General features: G+C 48.6%; 1 protein-coding gene across 1 annotated transcript in view; it reads right to left on the bottom strand.

Annotated features, from left to right (window-relative positions):
• RABEP1 (rabaptin, RAB GTPase binding effector protein 1) overlaps positions 1 to 18,818 on the bottom strand; it is a 166,051-nt gene that overhangs the window by 58,342 nt on the left and 88,891 nt on the right. Inside the window, exons 9-10 of the mRNA XM_082244647.1 lie at positions 12,917 to 13,381; positions 9,292 to 9,396 (exon numbers count right to left, since the gene is read on the bottom strand). Of these exons, the coding sequence (XP_082100773.1) occupies positions 9,292 to 9,396; positions 12,917 to 13,381 (570 nt within the window). The remainder of the gene's footprint in view (positions 1 to 9,291; positions 9,397 to 12,916; positions 13,382 to 18,818) is intronic.

The following is an 18,818-nucleotide window of genomic DNA, read 5'->3' as shown; positions in this document are numbered from 1 at the left end:
TTATACTGCCCTCTACAGGAGTAGGACACTAGACGGAAGGAAAACGTTATGGCCACACCTTAGGGGCAGTCCCAGAGGGTATATCCTCTCTCTCTCTGCTACAGGAAGTCAGTTATGTCACAAAGCAGTGTCAGAGAATTTAACCCAACCCAACTCAAAAAACCGAGGGGCGGGTACTGCGTCTGTCAATGAGCTTAAGAGAAAAGTATTTTACGGTAAGATTTTACAAAAATCCATTTTTCTCTGTCGCTCATTGACAGACGCAGTCCTCTTGATTAATAACACATTGGGACGTCCCAAAGCAGTGCCACAAATGAGGGGTGGGATAACAGAAACATTTAAATCTAGAAGGCCCAACCGGTGCCGACTAGAAGTCTTTAAAGGCTCATCCAACCACAGGATGAGACAACTGAAAATCCAACGGAAAAAAACCCTCGAGGTAGACCACCGGTCTCCTCAAATTGCGGCCTGCAGAACCTTGCGGCCAAAAGAGGCATCCGCCGATGCCATCACATCAACTTTATAAAATTTTGTAAAGGTATGAACCGACGACCAGGTAGCCGCCTTGCAAACCTGGACCACTGACGCCTGATGGCGGAAGGCCCAGGAAACACTAAGCGCCCGAGTAGAGTGCGCCTTAACAGGGAACGGGGGATCCCGCCCCTTAATAGAATAAGCCTGTACCCCCGTCTGTCTGATCCATCTAGAGATGGTCGCAGCAGAAACAGGCAACCCCTTTATAGGGTCATCCGTGATCACAAAAAGTGAATCCGTTTTACGAAACGAGTTCGTAGTAGTCAAGTGTACCCCGATTGTCCGAACCATATCCAAGGAGTGTAATGCAAACTCCCAAGGATGGCTAGGCTTAGGACACAGGGAAGGTAACACAATATTCTCATTCAGATGAAACTCTGAAACCACTTTAGGAAGGAAGGATGGATTCGGACGAAGAACCACCTTATCCCTATGAACCACCAGATATGGGGAACGACAAGATAATGCTGCCAGTTCTGACCCCCTGCGTGCAGAAGTGATAGCCACCAAGAAGGCCACCTTCTGGGATAAAGTAGGCAAGGGAATCTCCCCAATATCTTCAAAGGGAGGTTTCTGTAGAACCGACAACACCAGATTAAGATCCCAGGGCGGTAAGGGCGCGCACACTGGCGGAGCCAGGTGCCACACTCCCTGGATGAAATTCCGCACCAAGGAATGAGTAGCCAAAGGTTTCTGAAAGAAGATTGCTAACGCTGAAACCTGACCCTTGATAGTGCTCAAGGACAGCTTCTGCTCAACCCGTTGCAGAAAAGCCAAGATTCGGGTCACCAAATAGGTACGTGGGGGAAATCCAAGGGATTCACACCACACAATATAAACCTTCCAAGTGCGATAATAGACTTAACTAGAAGTTGCTTTCCTTGCTTTAATTAGAGTAGGAATAACTGAAGCTGACAATCCTTTGTCCTTCAGTACCTGGGTCTCAATGGCCAGGCCGTTAAAGCGAGCGATTGTAAAGCAAGATGGAAGATCGGTCCCTGAGACCGCAGATCCTCCTTGAGAGGAAGTCTCCAAGGATCGTCCGCGACCAGTCTGCCCAAGTCGGCGTGCCCGGCTTGACGAGGCTAGTCCGGAATTACCAGGATAACTGGCATTCCCTCCACCTCTATCCTGCGGAGAAGCTTCAGCAGCAACTTGAGAGGAGGGAAGACATACAGTAGCTGATACTGCCCCTACGGGGCGATACGCGCGTCTGCTCCGTCCGCTAGAGGATCGCGGGTGCGGGCTACAAACCTCCGCACCTTCCTGTTGAGCCGAGATGCCAACAGATCCACCTCCGGGTGCCCCAATGAAGGCACAGCTGGTGAAATCCTTGGTGCTCGACCTAAGCCACAGCCGTGGCATTGTCTGACTGGATCCGAACCGGGCTGCCCTAGAGCTGCTCGGTCCAGAAAATCAACTTCCTCTGGCTGAGCATTGGAGACCGAAGCCACCAGACCAGAGACTCCCTAGTCCGCTCGCTCACCCGGATCCGATTCCTGGGAGGGAACTGGGAATGATCTTTGCAAAAAGTGAAGAAAACGTCCTGCTCAAGGAACGGAAACTACCGCTCCTTGTAGCATACGAATGTTGGAAGGGAAGAATCGCACCGGTAGAAGTGGTCGACACTCGATCTTGTATCCCGACCGTATGACCTCCTGAACCCCTTTGTACGGGATTCAGGAAAGCCCTGGATCTGGAAACCGGTGAAGACGTCCCCCCACCCCAGAAATGGGTGGGGGCGCACCTTCAGGCTGTGTTGGTTTTATCTTCAGGTTTGGCTGAGTCGGATTTTTGTTTACCCAACCAGCTCCCTCTGAAACCCACTGAGGGGGCTTTGGAGCCCTTCTCGCTCGCCCCAGCGGAGCGAACAAACCTTTTATGAGCGGAAAAGGAAGGTCCTCGCCTGTTGCGAGGTCCCTTGCCCTTAGCAGTCTGTGGTAAAAAAGTGCTCTTGCCCCCAGTGACATCCTTTATAATCTCATCTAAGGTGGCCCCAAACAGGCGATCCCCCTGAAAAGGGAGATTAGTCAAAGCTTTCTTGGAACCTAGATCCGCCGACCAGCACTTTAACCACAACACACGTCTGAGGACCACTGCTGACATCGATGCATGCCCTAACAAGGGAGTGGCATCCAGGGCGGCGTCACAGACGAACTGTAGTCCTTGTATAATTTGTTCCATCAAATCAGATGCTGCCGGGGGGATACTTCTCCCCTTTAAGTCATGGCGTAACAATTTGGCCCATTCTGTCAATGTTTGTGAAACTAAACCAATGGCAACCACTGGCCTAAAGGTTGACCCTATCAGGGAAAAAATGGTGCGGGATTCCGCTTCCACTTTTCGATCCACCGGATCCTTAAAGGACGGAGCGTCCTCCAACGGGATAACAGAGGCTTTATTTAGTCTGGAAATCGGTGGGTCCACCACTGGTGGTTCCGTCCATTTTTTAATGAGGGATTCCTCAAACGGATAACGCCTAGCAATGCGTTTAGAAACAGCAAGGGCTCGTTTCGGATGATCCCATTCCTCTTTAATTTTATTGCCAAAACATTTGGGTAAAAGGAAAAACCTTCGCCATCTTGGCACGCTTACTAGTACCAAAAGGAATTTCCATCTCGGTTACCTCTGCCGGTGTAACCTCAAGTCTTAAGGTTTCCCGGACAGACACAACTAGTGCGTCCACCAGCGCTTCTTCTTGTGCTATGGCGGAGGCAGATACGTCCTCCTCACTGTCTGAGGAGACACTGCCTGAAACAACAGCCCCAGCAGAGGGACCTGCAGCTGCAGTGACCAGCTCAGAATCTGTATCTGACGTATCAGATGAAATAGCGGTAGGCGGGAGTCGCTTTCTTGACCCCCGTCCCTGACAGGCTACCTCCACCCGGGATACCAAAGACTCCAAAACTGCAGATAATGCATCAATAACCAGTGGGGTACTGGAGGGTCCTGCGGCCACCTCGAGGTGATCAGGTGGGGATACATGTGTGGCAGGGTCCATGATTATACAAGACACTTGCCAGCGAAAAAAGAATTGCAAAGAAAAAAAATTTTTTTTTTTTTGTAATCCCCCAGCGCAACAGCCCCCCTCAGTGTTACCTGCTTTGGACCCCACAGAGAGAGAGAGACCCCAAGGCTCACCACCTGATGCACAGAAGTTTCTATCAACCTGCCTCAGCGCTGTCTTCTTACAGAAAGGAAGTCTTTTGGCACTTTTCCCGGGAAAAGGAGGCGGCTCCGCCCCTTTACACGCCTTCCGGCGCCTCCCATGCTTCTCCACGCGGTAACTGGTCACTTCCAAAATGGCCGTCCCCATGCTGGAGACACGAGGCTACGCCAAGATGGCGGCCCCACGCGGCCTGTGGAAGATGGCTGCGGCCTGCGGAAGCGCTATTGGCCTGTGCGGCCTGCGGGGAACTGTGGGAGGATGGCGGCCTGTGGGAGGATAGCGGTCTGCGGGAGGATGGCGGCCTGCGGATGGCGGTAGTCCAGGCACAGGCATCGGCCTCTATTGCAACCTTATCAGGTAGGATGCTATCACCCTATACATGGCCATCATCACAGTAATGCCACGGACTTCAGTCATGGTCCCTTAACAGTGCCCACTTATACAGTGACTTTAGATAGTCAGCTCCCAAACCAAGCCTCCTGGTTTTTTTTTTTCACACAATCACATTCAATTGGGGGATCTGTGACCTGTTACAGGATAGAGAGGGGACCCAGAAACCTGAGCGTCCGACCATCCTAAGGAGGGGCCCGCGTCCACCAACCGACCCGACAGGGGGGAAAGCGGGAACATTCTACTCACCATAACGGAACCAGGCGGGCGCCAACTCCCGACAGAACCCCTCTCCACCGAGGTGGGGGGGCTGTCGACCAATACGGACGCCGTGACTCAGGTTCCAACTGGTCGTTGGCGTCCAGGCGAGACGTTTAACTTGCAGGGTCAGTCCCCGTCCAGTGGGACTATGTCGCGGCCGACCCAGCGCGGAGCTAGAGCCTGCACACGCTCGCAGGCTGACTGGGGTGACCACTGAATCTAAACATCCAGCCCGTCGCCCAGTTTCAGCATACTTGCTTGAAGATCTCACAGGAACACTGGAGAAAAAAAGCTGCCTAATAAAAAAGTTTTATAAAAAATCTTGCCAGGACCAAGATCCCAGCAAGGAACTTAGGTCCTTACTCCTAACTAGACAGAAAAAACGGACTTCCTGTAGCAGAGAGAGAGAGGATATACCCTCTGGGACTGCCCCTAAGGTGTGGCCAGAACGTTTTCCTTCCGTCTAGTGTCCTACTCCTGTAGAGGGCAGTATAACCCAATGTGTTATTAATCAAGAGGACTGCGTCTGTCAATAAGCGACAGAGAAAATAGGATTATTACAGTTACTGTAAAATTAATTTCCTGGAGTTCATTTAGAGATACAGGGATTCAGACTATTGCATTATACTGACGATCGGACACTGGCAAGAAAAAGAAAATGACCAGCTTGGTAGGACTCCTACTTCCAAGCATGGCTAAGTTTGGTGGAAAAGCAGAACCATTAGCATGATTATAAACACTGAGGGGTGGGACCCGTGTCCCCCTAATCAATGCCAACAAATAGATTTTAGGGCGAGTACGAAAATCCCCTTTTTATTTCTGATTCCCTGAGGGACACTATTATTCAAGGTCTAAAACCAGTGTAACTGAGGGGTGGAAAACAGCAACAAAAAAATAACATGCCCAAGCAAAATTGAAATTGGTGGTTGTCTGCAGTTAACAGAACCGCCCTAAGGACCCTACACCCAAAATTGGCATGAGATGAGGCCTAAACACCTAAGTGAACTTAGGCTAGGTACACTAGGTTACTTTTTGTTTGTAGCGAGCGGCTGAAAACAAAAAACTAAACAGATTCAACACAAGCGATGTGGATGCAGGATTCCTCCTGCCCTCCGGGACATTGTTTTCTGACATCAGGGACTCCCCACTGTTAGAATACAGTGATAAGTGCTGCAGCTGATTAGATGCTGATCAAAATAGGTTTTCCAACAGTCCTGTTATAACAGAGAGGGCTACACATAGAGCAAAATTCAGCCAGTCCCTACTGAACAGGTTACATTTTGATCTGTGCATACCTAGCTTTAGAGAAAGTGAACAGCAGACCAGGTGGCAGGCTTGTAAATTTTGGGAAACAGTTGCTTGATTCTGAAAAGCCAAAAAAAGCACTCACAGACATAGGGGTAGGGATGACAAAGAGAGTCAATATTTTGAATGCTTTCAGTTGCTGTGAGATAGACAAGCACAACTCAAACTACATCTAAACAATAAAAGGGGAAATTTTTAGATAACCTGGAGCCGGACAGAGGGCTGGAAGAACAATGTCCTGGTTGAGATGAAAGGCCAATCCAATTTAGGAAGAAAGGAGGATCTAGGCCTCCACACCAATTCAGAGATTCCCTGTCCCTTACGATCTGGACTTCAACAGACATGCCTTTATAGTTAGCGACTGTGAAGCAGAATAGTAGACTGGACCATGAAACAGAAGTTTTAGACAATCTGGTACAGCACAAAGCGAATCTCTTAGCAGTCTGATTACATAGCTCCCAACTGTCCCTGATTCTGAACAAAATTCCTCTGTCCATCTTTCCTCATTTGTTCCTTGAGACCTGAAGGAGGCCACGCCTCCAAAACGTTGTCCTTAGCAACCCCATGAATGTCATGTCCTGATCGGGGATCTCCCCTCTGTGTAACCGCACTGTCGGCTACAGTATCCGGCTCTTGGAGAGTGTGCAGCGGCGGCTGGACCGTGCGCAGGCGCACCGCATTGAGTTACCTTGAGTCATCTGAGGAAGTTGGCTTAGCCGGACGTTATCCACTTATCAGTGCGGGAACGAACAGCTGAGCCGCCGGCAAGGAGGAGAGTACCTTGTACACATCAGATCGGGGGATATTATTTCCATGCTTGACACTACACATGTTTGTGAGTACCTGTTTTAATGGCTTCTATTATTTTCATTAAATGGTGTTACACAAGGGCGGTGTGCGCTCTGTTTCTTTTGTTTTCTGCTTAGTTTGTCTGTCAATCGTCCATGCCTGGAATGTAAACAATGGACAAGGTAGGAACATAAAGTTCTGCCCAGGACAGAATTATTTCTATCTCTTGCAGCAGCAAGACTTTTGGTTTCACACTAATGAATGATGTAGGCCACCACGGTGGCAAGGTCTAACTGAATCTGGGTCAGGTTACCTTTTAGCTGGGGTCCAGCATTGCAGGGACAACCAAATTGCTGAAGTTTTAAAATATCTATCAGGAGAGGAGGTTCCTCTGTCATCCAAGTCATGTGCAGGGTGTTTACTAATCCTCCCCAACTCGATAGGTCATTGAAAGGAAGGACTTGCTCCTTCCAGAGCTGGATTCCTGGGGCCACAAGGCCAGGGACAACCTGGTCTTTGGTGACAGACAAATTCTCCTGTCTCACGGTGACAGGATGTTAGTTCTAGGGGGCTGGAGTGGAACTGGGAAATGGAACTGCCTTGACGCTACCATCAAATCCAGAACTCTAATGCAGAAGCAGAGAGTGGGATGACTCCTAGACTAAAGAGTCCAAGTCTTGGAGCGGAGAGTTTGAAATTTCTCACAAGGAAGAATGTTTCTGGCTTGACCTGTACCTAGGATAAATCTCTGATACTCCAAGCACTGACATCTGAAGAAACCTGAACCTTTGCAAAGTCTTGACGGTTTGAGCAATATTGTTGGTCAGAACCTGTGACAACTGCACCCTCAAATGGAGATTGACCCGATATCCCACAATGGGGATGCCTTAGGAGTGTAGCAAGGCTAGCATTGGATCCATAATCTTGGTTAACTCCTGTGTGGCAAAGGAAGAGAATGAATGGCAAAGCCACAAAATAGAAGTTTTCAGAGTCTATGGAAAAGTTAAGGAATCAAAGTGCTAGTAAAATAGGGACACGTAGGTACGCATCCTTAATGTTCTCAAAAGGTAAGAAAGTCTCACTGCTGAAGAGAGGCTATGACAGTTCTGGATGATTTCATGAAAATTTTGTTGGGCCCAAATTAAAACATTTAGGATTTTGAGATCCAAGATGCCCCTTCTATTTTGGTACTTATGGAGAGTTTGGAATAGAACACTGGTAACTATTATGTCACACTTCACAAGACCTGTAAGGACTGCAAAGAGATCTGCTAATCTCTTTGTTGGCACAAGCAGCTTGGAAGACCTGAAACTAGTTAGGGGCTGACAGTCAAATTCTAGCTTGTAGCCTTAATAAACTACCTCCCTAAACTGACATTTGAGACTCTAGCTGTCCCGATGCCCAAAAAGGCTAACAGATTTTTCTCCACTTTAGAAAGAGGTAGTGCCTCTTTATGCTGAATTGGTTTCATCTGAAGGTTAGGGGGACTTGAAAGCCGACAGTTTTTAGTTTAGCTTGGTGCATTACTTGGGTTTGGCTTTTGAGACCTAGGAATATTGAATGGAACTCTTCTTGGACTGTGAGGAGGGGTGGACCTTCCATTTGTGAGCGCTAGTAGTCTTCTGCTGAAGCAGAAGATGGGAAAGTTCAAGGCAGCTCTGAAGAGGCTTTGACCCTTAAAGGGCATGCACACCAACTGCTTTTAGCATGTCTGCTCTGCATCACAACACTTTAGCTAGGAGTTGTCAGCATGTTCACCAATAAATAAGATGGGGGGGGGGCAACCAGCAGCCTGTCTACACAGTAGTTTAGGGCTCGATGCACAAGCGCAAAATGCTCCACAAGCAAGCCATCAGCTTGGAAACAGACTGGATCACTTCTCATAGCCTTCGTCCAGTTCACAAGGGATTGACAGACTAGCATCACTGCCAAGGAAGAATGCAGGTCAGGGCCTGTCGGAAAAAATAATGTCTTGAAAGAGTCTCTAATCTTTTATCAATGTGATCCTTAAACACAGGCATATCCTCTCTATGGATGTAATACTAGCAGATTAACTGCAGGAACATCCTACGCAGGATTTTTCAAAAAGGTGCATGACCGCCAGGCGGTTCTGGGAGTTGTGAACTGCTTTGTCAGGGTCAAGAAAAGCTGGGATTACAGTGCAATGGAAGTGTCTAGGTAGGTGGTCTTAGGGCTTTTTAAAGGAGATTAGACAGGTAACAGCACTGGTAGAAGCTGCAGGATGATTCTCCAGTTTTTAAGTGGTGTGAACAATGTAAAAAAAAGAGATGTTCTCTATGTCTGGGGTGTAATGGCAGCAGCCTGAGCCTCCTCAGGGGCAACACCATACTGTAATTTTAGAGACTCAGGATTACACTTATAGCAGATGAGGGGTGTGATCACTAACAGGGGCTGTCCCTAGGGGGTGCTTTGTTTTTATACTCCTTGAGGTAGCACTATAAACCCTATGGTCATGATTCCTTGCTGGGCTGTATCCTTCAATGAATGAAGGAGAAAAATTCTTGGTTGAAGGGGAAAAAAAACAGGGAAGTTACTAAAAAGGTTAGACTTTTCTCAGCAGAGGAGGGGAAAAAATTCAAAACTGAGGCATGCTGAGAGTAGGGGGGGGGGGGGGGGGTTACACCAAGTTGGTGTCCAATCCACTTATAAGCATCAGTATAACCAAATAGTCTCTGAATACCTGTATCCTTTAGTGAGTGAGAAAGAATCACCAATGTTTTTTGAATTCTCCCTTTTACTGGATATGTTATGCAAGCACTGAATGATTCTTCTTTAGGATCAGACAAAGCTTTACTACACAAATATACAGGTTAAGGACTCACTTGATCTCTTGTCTCGGCCTCCTGTGTCTGAATCCCCTGCAATTGTTTTTCATAATTCGAACACATATCACAACGTCGTCCTAACTTATTACCAGCTGTGTGCACCTGCAAAACACAAAATAAGGCTGTTCTCCATGGTATTTTAAGCAACAAATTGAGAGCCCAGTGAAAAGAAATACACATAATCCTCAGCAAAAGAGCAGTCAATTTTAGTTAAAATATTGTAGTATGTATGAATGTAACGCTCACCACCAGGCAAGCCTTTAAAAAATGGGATTTTTGACTTACCGTAAAATCCATTTCTCTTATGTTCATTGGCGGACACACTCCTGATCTTCTAAACCACTGGCTTATACTGCCCCCTACAGGAGTAGAGCACTAGGCAGAAAAATAACTTGACTATGCCTATGGGCAGTACCTGGAGGTATACTCCCCCAGAAGCTTGAGAAGGAAGGCATAAACCAGAAGATACTGGCCCCAGGGGGCCACCAGTGCTCCTGTGGCATCAGCTAGCGGATCCCGTGACCGTGCCACAAACCTGTGCACCTTCCTGTTGAGCCAAAACGCCAACAGATTCACCATGGGGGTGCCCCACCTGAGACACAGCTGATTAAACACCTCCAGATGAAGGCCAATTTTCCACCCCTGGAATGTGTACGGCGGAGAGGGCCGGAACGAATTGTTCTGCCCACCAAAGAATGGGGGCTACCTCCGGAGCTGCCAATACACTTCTTGTTCCACCCTGTTGATTGACATAAGCCATGACTGTTGCATTGTCCTATAGGATTCGTCCCAGACATCTTTGTAGGCAATCCGTCCAGTGATTCGGGCACAGTCTGATCGCTCAGAGTTCCATTGATCGTGAGTCAGGACTCTTCTAGTTCCGACCCAGGACACCTCCCCACTCGGACAGACTGGCATATGTGGTGACCACTGTCCAATACAGGGGGAGAAAAAAAAGATTTGCCCTGGCAAAGAGATGGAGAGCAAAGCCACCAGATCAGAGACCCTTTTGTTTTTCAGCTCAGCTGGATTGGATTGTCCAGAGACTTCGGACACTTGTCCCATTTTGCCAAGATCTCCCTTTGCAGGGACCTTGTATAGAACTGTGAAAACGGGACCGCCTCAAAAGTAGAAACCATCAGGCCCAGCACCCTCATGCAAGTCTGGAGGGATAACTAGTAGCTGGACAGCAAGAGATGAATCGCAGCATGCAACTTCTGGAGTTTGTCCAGAGGAAGGAACACTCTGCCTTGAGCCGTGTCCAGAGTCAGACCCAGATAGTCCAGCTTTGTGGAAGGAACCAGAGCAGACTTCTGATAATGCAGAAGCCAGCTGAACTTCTTCAGAGTCCGTATAGTGATGTCAAAGTTGTCCATCAGAGCAGTAGTTGACTCTGCTCACAAGAGAAGGTTGTCCAAGGTAGCTCAGCACTGCGATCCCTCGCTTACATAATGCCAGCACCGGAGCCAACGCCTTTGATGTGACCCGAAGAGCAAAGGCGAGAGCAAAAGGGCAACGCCACAAACTGATAATGCTCCTCTCCCACGGCAAAGCGGAGGAAGCGTTGGTGACAGACACATATTGGAATGTGTAAGTAAGTGTCCTTGAATTTGACAGAGGCAAGGAAATCCCCCTGATGCAAGGATGCCACCACCGTGTGAATAGACTCCATTCTGAACTTCTGTACCCACACAAAACAGTTCAGGGCCTTGAGATCCAGAATTGGACACACCTTGCCTTCTTTCTTCGGGACTGTGAACATGTTTGAACAAAATCCATGAAAACGTTCCGGAGTAGGAAGCAACAGGTCTTGCACTGCCCTGAAGAGGCCCTACAAGCAGTCTAGGGACAGGTGCACATTGGAAGGAAAGAACCTCTCTGGAGGGTTAGAACGAAACTCGAGAGCAGAGCTGCAGGGAGTTATGATGTAAGGGGGCGTAGAGCTGCAGGGGGCTGTGATGTAGAATGGGGCCAGAGCCGCGGGGGGGGGGTCTGTGATTTGAATTAGGGGCAGAGCGGTAGGGGGCTGTAATGTGATGAAATTGGGGGGGGGGGTGCAGAGCTGCGGAGGGCTGTGATGTAAAGGGGGGCCAGCGCTGCAGGGGGCTGTGATATCAAGGTGGCCAGAGCTGCAGGGAGCTGTGATGTAAATGGGGGCCAGAGCTGCAGGGGGCTGTGATGTAAATGGGGCCAGAGCTGCAGGGGGGGTCTGTGATTTTAATTAGGGGCAGAGCTGCAAGGGCTGTAATGTGATGAAGGCAGGGGGGGGGCAAAGCTGAGGAGAGCAGTGATATAAAGGAGGGCACAGCTGCAGGGGGCTGTGATGTAAAGGAGGCCAGAGCTGCAGGGGGTGGAGAGCTGCAGGGGGCTGTGATGTAGGGGAGGGGGCAGAGTTGCAGGGGGCTGTGATGTGAAGGAGGGGCAGAGCTGCAGGGGGCTGTGATGTGAAGGAGGGGCAGAGCTGCAGGGGGCTGTGATGTGAAGGAGGGGCAGAGCTGCAGGGGGCTGTGATGTGAAGGAGGGGCAGAGCTGCAGGGGGCTGTGATGTGAAGGAGGGGCAGAGCTGCAGGGGGCTGTGATGTGAAGGAGGGGCAGAGCTGCAGGGGGCTGTGATGTGAAGGAGGGGCAGAGCTGCAGGGGGCTGTGATGTGAAGGAGGGGCAGAGCTGTAGGGGGCTGTGATGTGAAGGAGGGGCAGAGCTGCAGGGGGCGGTGATGTGAAGGAGGGGCAGAGCTGCAGGGGGCTGTAATGTGAAGGAGGGGCAGAGCTGCAGGGGGCTGTGATGTGAAGGAGGGGCAGAGCTGCAGGGGGCTGTGATGTGAAGGAGGGGTAGAGCTGCAGGTAGCTGTGATGTGAAGGAGGGGCAGAGCTGCGGGGGCTGTGATGTGAAGGAGGGGCAGAGCTGCAGGGGGCTGTGATGTGAAGGAGGGGCAGAGCTGCAGGGGCCTGGTGATGTGAAGGAGGGACAGAGCTGCAGGGGGCTGTGATGTGAAGGAAGGGCAGAGCTGCTGGGGGCTGTGATGTGAAGGAGGGGCAGAGCTGCTGGGGCCTATGATGTGAAGGAGGGACAGAGCTGCAGGGGGCTGTGATGTGAAGGAGGGGCAGAGTTGCTGGGGGCTGTGATGAGAAGGAGGGCACAGGACACTGCTGTGAAAAGGGGTTAAGAATACTGCTTTGAAGAGAGGACTGAGGACACTGATATAAGAACTCCCTGGAATAGTGTGTGTAGGGAGTATAACTCCTATTTAATCCTTTTTGCAATCTTTGTCCCATCCAGGAGATTTCCCTTCACTTCCTGAGGCAGGAATTCATTTTGAGAATTTGATCTCCCCAGCATGGACATCGAGGTCAATGAAAACCGTATGGGGCTCTAACTAACTTACTCAATGAAAAAAAAAAAAAGTTGTGCACTTATATAGTTATTTTAAAGTCTTTTTTGTTTTTTATTTCGATTTCAAAATAACAATGTTATTTTAGAATGCAAGAAGATAAAAAAAAAAAAAAAAAACATTCTTCCTTTAGAACCACTTTAAACAGTAATGCAAACTAAGTACATATTGAGAATTGACTTTGCTTCTTTATGGTATTAGACTTAAAAAAATAATAAGCAAGAAAAAGATACCTCTTTTTGTAATAAATTCCATTCGGTCTCGCTCACCAAACGGTAACCAGATAGAGGAACATAAGCACTCTCCGTGACCTGTGTGACACTTGAAAGCAGTGAGGCTGTCTCCTCTTGCTCGGGAGTCATGGCTTTGATTGCTTTCTCCTGATCTTTGGTTAACATGAATCCACTTGGCATGTGCAAAGATCCAAGGGAAGAAGTATCAAAATTCTCAGAAACAGATTCTGCTCCTACAAGGGGGCCAAAGTCGGACTCATCAAGGTTGCCAGCTGATTTGGCTTTATTGTTATAGACCAAGGTTTTTGCCTGCAGTTGCCCAGATGTACCTAGACTATCTGTAGACTGTGCTCTTCGAAGTCCATCTTTAAATAAGTCCTCTTGCTTGCCAAAACATTCTCCTTCATGCAAGGTTAGGTCTGCATCTAATGAATGGATTGAGCCATGAGAACTGTTTAGGAGACCCTGGAAAATAAAGAAAAGTGTGAACTTTTGTAGAATGGCCTTTTGGCTAATCATCTTTAACCACATTAATATTAAACATCCTAAAAAAAAGGCTTCGGCTTATTTAGGATACCTTCAAATGCGTTCATTTTTACGGAAAAATGTTCTACCTTTATATGTGAAATTTCCAACTTTGATTTATAAACTGTATCAGGAGACCGTATGTACTATAAAAAGGTATCTCGATTTTTTATGATATATTGAACGATCATAACACTTATTCTAAAGTATCTACTGTCCATAAATGGGAAAAACTATTGGGGAAATCTTTCCCGGAAACTAGCTGGTTGAAAGCTTTTGCCGCTACTTATGTCTCGTCAAAATGCATCAATCATTGGGAATTGTATCAAAAAATCTTGAATTTCTGGTATTTAACTCCTATTAAATTGTTCAAATTCTATCCCTCACATTCAGCTCTACGCTGGAGAAACTGTAGTGAACACAGGGTACCCTGTTTCATATAATGTGGGCTTGCAAATCAATTAGAGCATTTTGGAATAAAGTATTCTCTATGATCTCAGAGATTGTTGGATATAGTATGGTTCCTAATCCTGAATTAGCCATTTTGCATCTAAATATCCATGAGATTCAATTTAAGTACCGAGTAGTGATATTACATTTTATGCTAGCCGCAAAGCTTTCAATTACAAGACAATGGAAATCTCAGGATGTTCCGTCTCCATCTGATACCGTGGTGTTGCTTAATCAGCAGTGTGAGATGGAAAATTTTTTGGCTACTATAAACTCAATAAAGAAAATATTTGGAGTTAGATGGGAGTCCATGGTTAAATAATTTTAGATGTACAGTGGCGACAGATTAAAGAAGAAGGGGGACTATAATTTGGATGTGATAAGTGTATATGTGCGATTGGTATCTGTTATTGGTGAAATTGGGCTGGAAGGGAGGAAGTCTTCCCTTATCCTTCCTCCCCCCCACCTTTTTTTTTTTTTTTAATAATGGACAATGAGGGGGAATTAGGATTTGCCCCAAGTGGGGTAATTTAAATTTTAAGTGGATATATGGCCCTTCAATTGTATGCACGGTGCTACTATTGATGTTATCAATGTATGTTTTTTTTTTTTGATTGTTGTAATTTTGGAAAAATTATAATAAAGAGATATTAAAACTAAAAAAAACTTCAAGAGTTCCTAATACGTATCTCCTATGTCCTGCACCTCTCTCCAGGAATAACGATGCGTTTCACAGCAGGAGCAGCTTGTGAAAATGTAGCCAGTCCTGTGTGAAATGGAAAAGTCCGTAGGTGTCATTAAGAGTGTGTATAGATACATTGTAGTTGCTATTTAATTGAAATGTAGATCAAAGTTGTGACCTTTTATCTGCATATGGCGTCAATTAAAGTAACATTTATTTTTGTAAATCAAAATGAATTCCTATTTAACACCTTGTTAGTCCTAATCAGTCCCAGTTAACTCCTTTCCACCCTTTTTTTTTTAACCATCAATATTTCATTTTTTGTCTTACCGTAAAATCCTTTTCTCTGAAGTTCATTGACGGACGCAGTCTCTGATCTCCATAGCAGTAGGGTTATGCTGCCCCCTACAGGACTATGACACTAGGCAGAAAAAGGTTCTGGCTAAGCCTATGGGCAGTCCCAGGGGGTATACCCCTCTCTCTTCCTACTACAGGATGTCAGTTTTGTATCAAAGCAGTGTCAGAGAAAAATAATACCAACCCAACTCAAAATAGACAAAAATCAAATTTTCTCTATCGTTCACTGACGGATGTAGTCTCCGATCTCCATATCAGTAGGGACGTCCCAAAGCAGTGCCAAAAAATGAGGGGTGGGAACAGCAGAAAAATAGGTCCCCAAGGCCAAACATAGCCAACCAGGCAACATAGGACTAATCAGAACAAACAAGATGAGGCCCACCTGAAAAGAACATTAAACACCCTCAAGGAAGGCTAAGAAGCCCCCTTAAACAGCAGCCTGCAAAACTTTGCGGCCAAAATAGGCATCTGCAGATGCCAGCACATCCACCTTATTAAAATTTTGTGAAGGTATGAACAGACGACCAGGTAGCCGCCTTGCAAACCTGAAGACCAGATGCCTGATGGCGAAAAGCCCAGGAAGCACTAATCGCCCGAGTAGTATGCGCCTTAACAGGGAAAGGAGGAACCTGACCCTTAATCGAATAAGCCTGCACCACTGTCTGTCTGATCCATTGGGAAATAGTCACAGCAGACGCAGGCAGCCCTTTCTTTGGACCATCCGTGAGTACAAAGAGCGAAGCAGGCTTCCGAAAAGACTCAGTAGTCTCCAAGTACACCCAGATTGCCCGAACCACATCCAGAGTGTGCAGTGCAAATTCCTTAGGATGTTTTGGCTGAGGACACAAAGAGGGTAACAAGATGTCCTCATTTAAGTGAAAAGGAAGTGAAGGATGACCATCTGCTGGACAGCAGGAGACGACTTGCAGCCTGCAATTTCTGGAGCTTGTCCAGAGGAAGAAGCAATCTGGCTAAGGCCGAGTCCAGAGTCAGACCCAGATAGTCCAGCTTTGTGGTTAAAACCAGAGCAGACTTCTGACAATTCAAATTCCAGCCGAACTCTCTCAGATTTCGTATGGTGATTTCTAGGTTTTCCACCAGAGCAGTAGAAGACTCTGCTCGCAGAAGGAGGTCGTCCAAGTAGCCCAGTACCGCGATCCCCTGATGGCGTAACAAGCTAGCCCTGGGGGCTAACACTTTTGTGAAGACCCGAGGAACAGAGGCGCAACAAACTAATAAAGCTCCTCTCCCACACCAAAGCAGAGGAAGCACTGATGACTGGAACATACTGGAATGTGAAGGTAAGCATCCTTGAAGTAGATAGAGGCAAGAAAATCCCCCTGATGCAGGGATGCCACCAGCGGGCAAATGGACTCCCATCCTGAACTTCTGCACTGCACAAAGCAGTTCAGTGCCTTGAGGTCCAGGATTGGACGCACCTTGCCTTCCTTCCTGGGAACTGTAAACAGGTTTGAGTAAAAACCCTGAAACTGTTCTGAAATCAAAACTGGGACAAACACCCCTTGAAATAACAGGTCTTGTACCACCCCAAACAGACCCTGTAAGCGGTCCAGGGACAGGCGCAAGTTGGAAGGAAAGAACCTTGCCAGGGGACAAGAGCGAAACTCAATCTTGTAGCCTTACCATACGACTTCGTGGACCCACTTGTCTTGTAGCAGGAAAGTCCATGGCCCCGGAAACTAGCAAAGACCCCCCCCCCCCTCACCCCGATATGGGCGAGGGCGCACTTTTATGCTGAAGGAGCTTGTCCGTGGGTCTGGAGAGAAGTCCGCTTTCCGCTTGCCAGACCAGGTTCGTTTGGATCCTCCAGAGGCGGCCCTGAAAGGCTTTGAGCCCTTATCAGTCGATCCTGAGAGACGAAAAAACTTCTTATGAGCCGAGAAAGAGGGCCCACGTCTACGAAGGTCCTTGCCCTTAGTAGCCTGCTGAAGAAAGGTACTCTTTCCCCCTGTGAGACCTTTAATGATATCATCCAGGGTAGCTTCAAACAAGCGATCTCCTTGAAAGGGAGAATCAGTCAAGGCCTTTTTGGAAGTCTGGTCCGCAGACCAGCATTTGAGCCAAAAAATACGCCGAATGACCACTGCAGAAACAGAGAGCCTAGCGACTAGGGGAGCCACATCCAAAGAGGCATCACAGATAAACTGCAGCCCCTGGACCAGCTGGTCCGCCAGCTCTGCAAAGGCAGGGGGGAGCTGTTCTCCTCCCTCCAGGTCATGGCTTAAAAGCTTAGCCCACTGAGTCAGAGTTTGCGACACCAGGGCAATGGTGAATACCGGCCTCAGTGCTGAACCAGCCAGAGTGTACATATCAGAGTGTACATATTGCGGGCCACAGCCTCCGCCTTCCTGTAAGCCGGATGCTTAAAGTTCAGGGACTCTTCAACCGGAATCATGGTTGCCTTGATTAGCCTGGAAACCGGGGGGTCCATCACCGGTGGAACAGTGAACTTCTTAAAAAGGGACTCCTCATAGGGGTATCGCCTAGCAAAATCGCTAAGGGACCCCAAGGGGGCGCTTTGGTGGTCCCCCACTCTTTAGTGACAATTGTGTCAAAAGTTAGGGAAAGGAAACATCTTTGCAGCTCTGGATGGCTTGTGAGTGACAAAGGGAACCTGTACCTCTGTCGCAGCTGCGTCCTCCATTTTTAAGGTCTCACGCACAGATACAATCAGTGCGTCCACCAGCGCCTTTTTGTGTGCGGTCGCAGATGTGGAGGAATCATCCTATCGGAGGATTCTGGGCTCGTGGCCTTAGATCCAGCAGGGAGACCCAGGTTTGCGGCGGCCGAATCAGATTCAGGATCTGAGGAGACAGAGAGGCAGGGGAAGGTGGGGGGCGCTTTTTGCTAGCCTGTCACCCAAAAACCACCTCCACCCAGGACACAAACAACTCCAGGACCGCTGTCAGTGCATCGATGGATGGTTGGGCCCCGGAGGGCCCTGCAGCCTCAGGGAGGGGATCAGGTGGGGAGATGTGCTCCAAAGACTCCATAAGTCACCAGGGGGACCCCCACAAAAAGTGTAAAACACTGCAAACCCCCACCACGCTGGCATCAGCACCTGGTCGCCAGGTACAAAGCACCAAGCGATCCTCAGCAGAGAGGGAAAGGACCCCATCAGACTCACCACCCAGCAGAAACAGACACCCACCAGGATAATCTGCACTCCACGTGCGGCGATCAGGAAGTGAAAAGATCCAGGAGTCAGCACCAGGGGATGAGGAGGAGTTCCCAATGCCAAAATCGCCACCCACAGGGCTCCACTGTCATGGCCTCCACTATTTTCAATGGCAAACCACCGCAAAATGGCCGCCAGACTACACAAACATGGCCGCCAAGCATTATGCACACAGGCTACAACAAAATGGCGGCCCCGCGAGGCACTACGAGGCTCCCAGGGACCCAGGAGCCCCCACTGGGTTCATAACCCCCCCCTGCACAGCCGATCGTCCGGTCGCAGGCGGCACAACCCCCCCCAGCATGGTGCCCTGCCCCCACCCCAGAAGGTGGACCAGAACACCCACATAGCCCCAGCATAAGTGGAGGGGGGGGTAGATGAGGGGAAAGAGAAAGGGGTATGCCTGAAAGACCCCCAAGACCCTCCAGGGGGAGAGGGGAGACAGCTACTCACCATACCAGGACCAGATGGGCACTGCTCTAGACAGAACCCCTCGCCATCTAAATTGGGGGCCTTCGGCCAGGAGGAACGCTGCGACTCAGGCCGAGACCCGGTCATATGCAAGCTCGGGAGGCGGTTAAATCGCAAGCCAGCCCCAGTCTAATGGGGCTATGTCCCAGCCGACCTAGCGTGGAGCTAAGGTCTGCGTGCGTGCGCTGTCAAGACTGGGGTGACCACTGGATCTAGAT

The sequence above is a fragment of the Pelophylax lessonae genome, assembly GCF_965119305.1.
Source record: "Pelophylax lessonae genome assembly, chromosome: 2".
In the NCBI taxonomy this organism is placed as follows: Eukaryota; Metazoa; Chordata; class Amphibia; order Anura; family Ranidae; genus Pelophylax; species Pelophylax lessonae.
The sequence above is the reverse complement of the archived record's forward strand: the minus strand, read 5'-3'. Positions and strand labels throughout refer to the sequence as shown.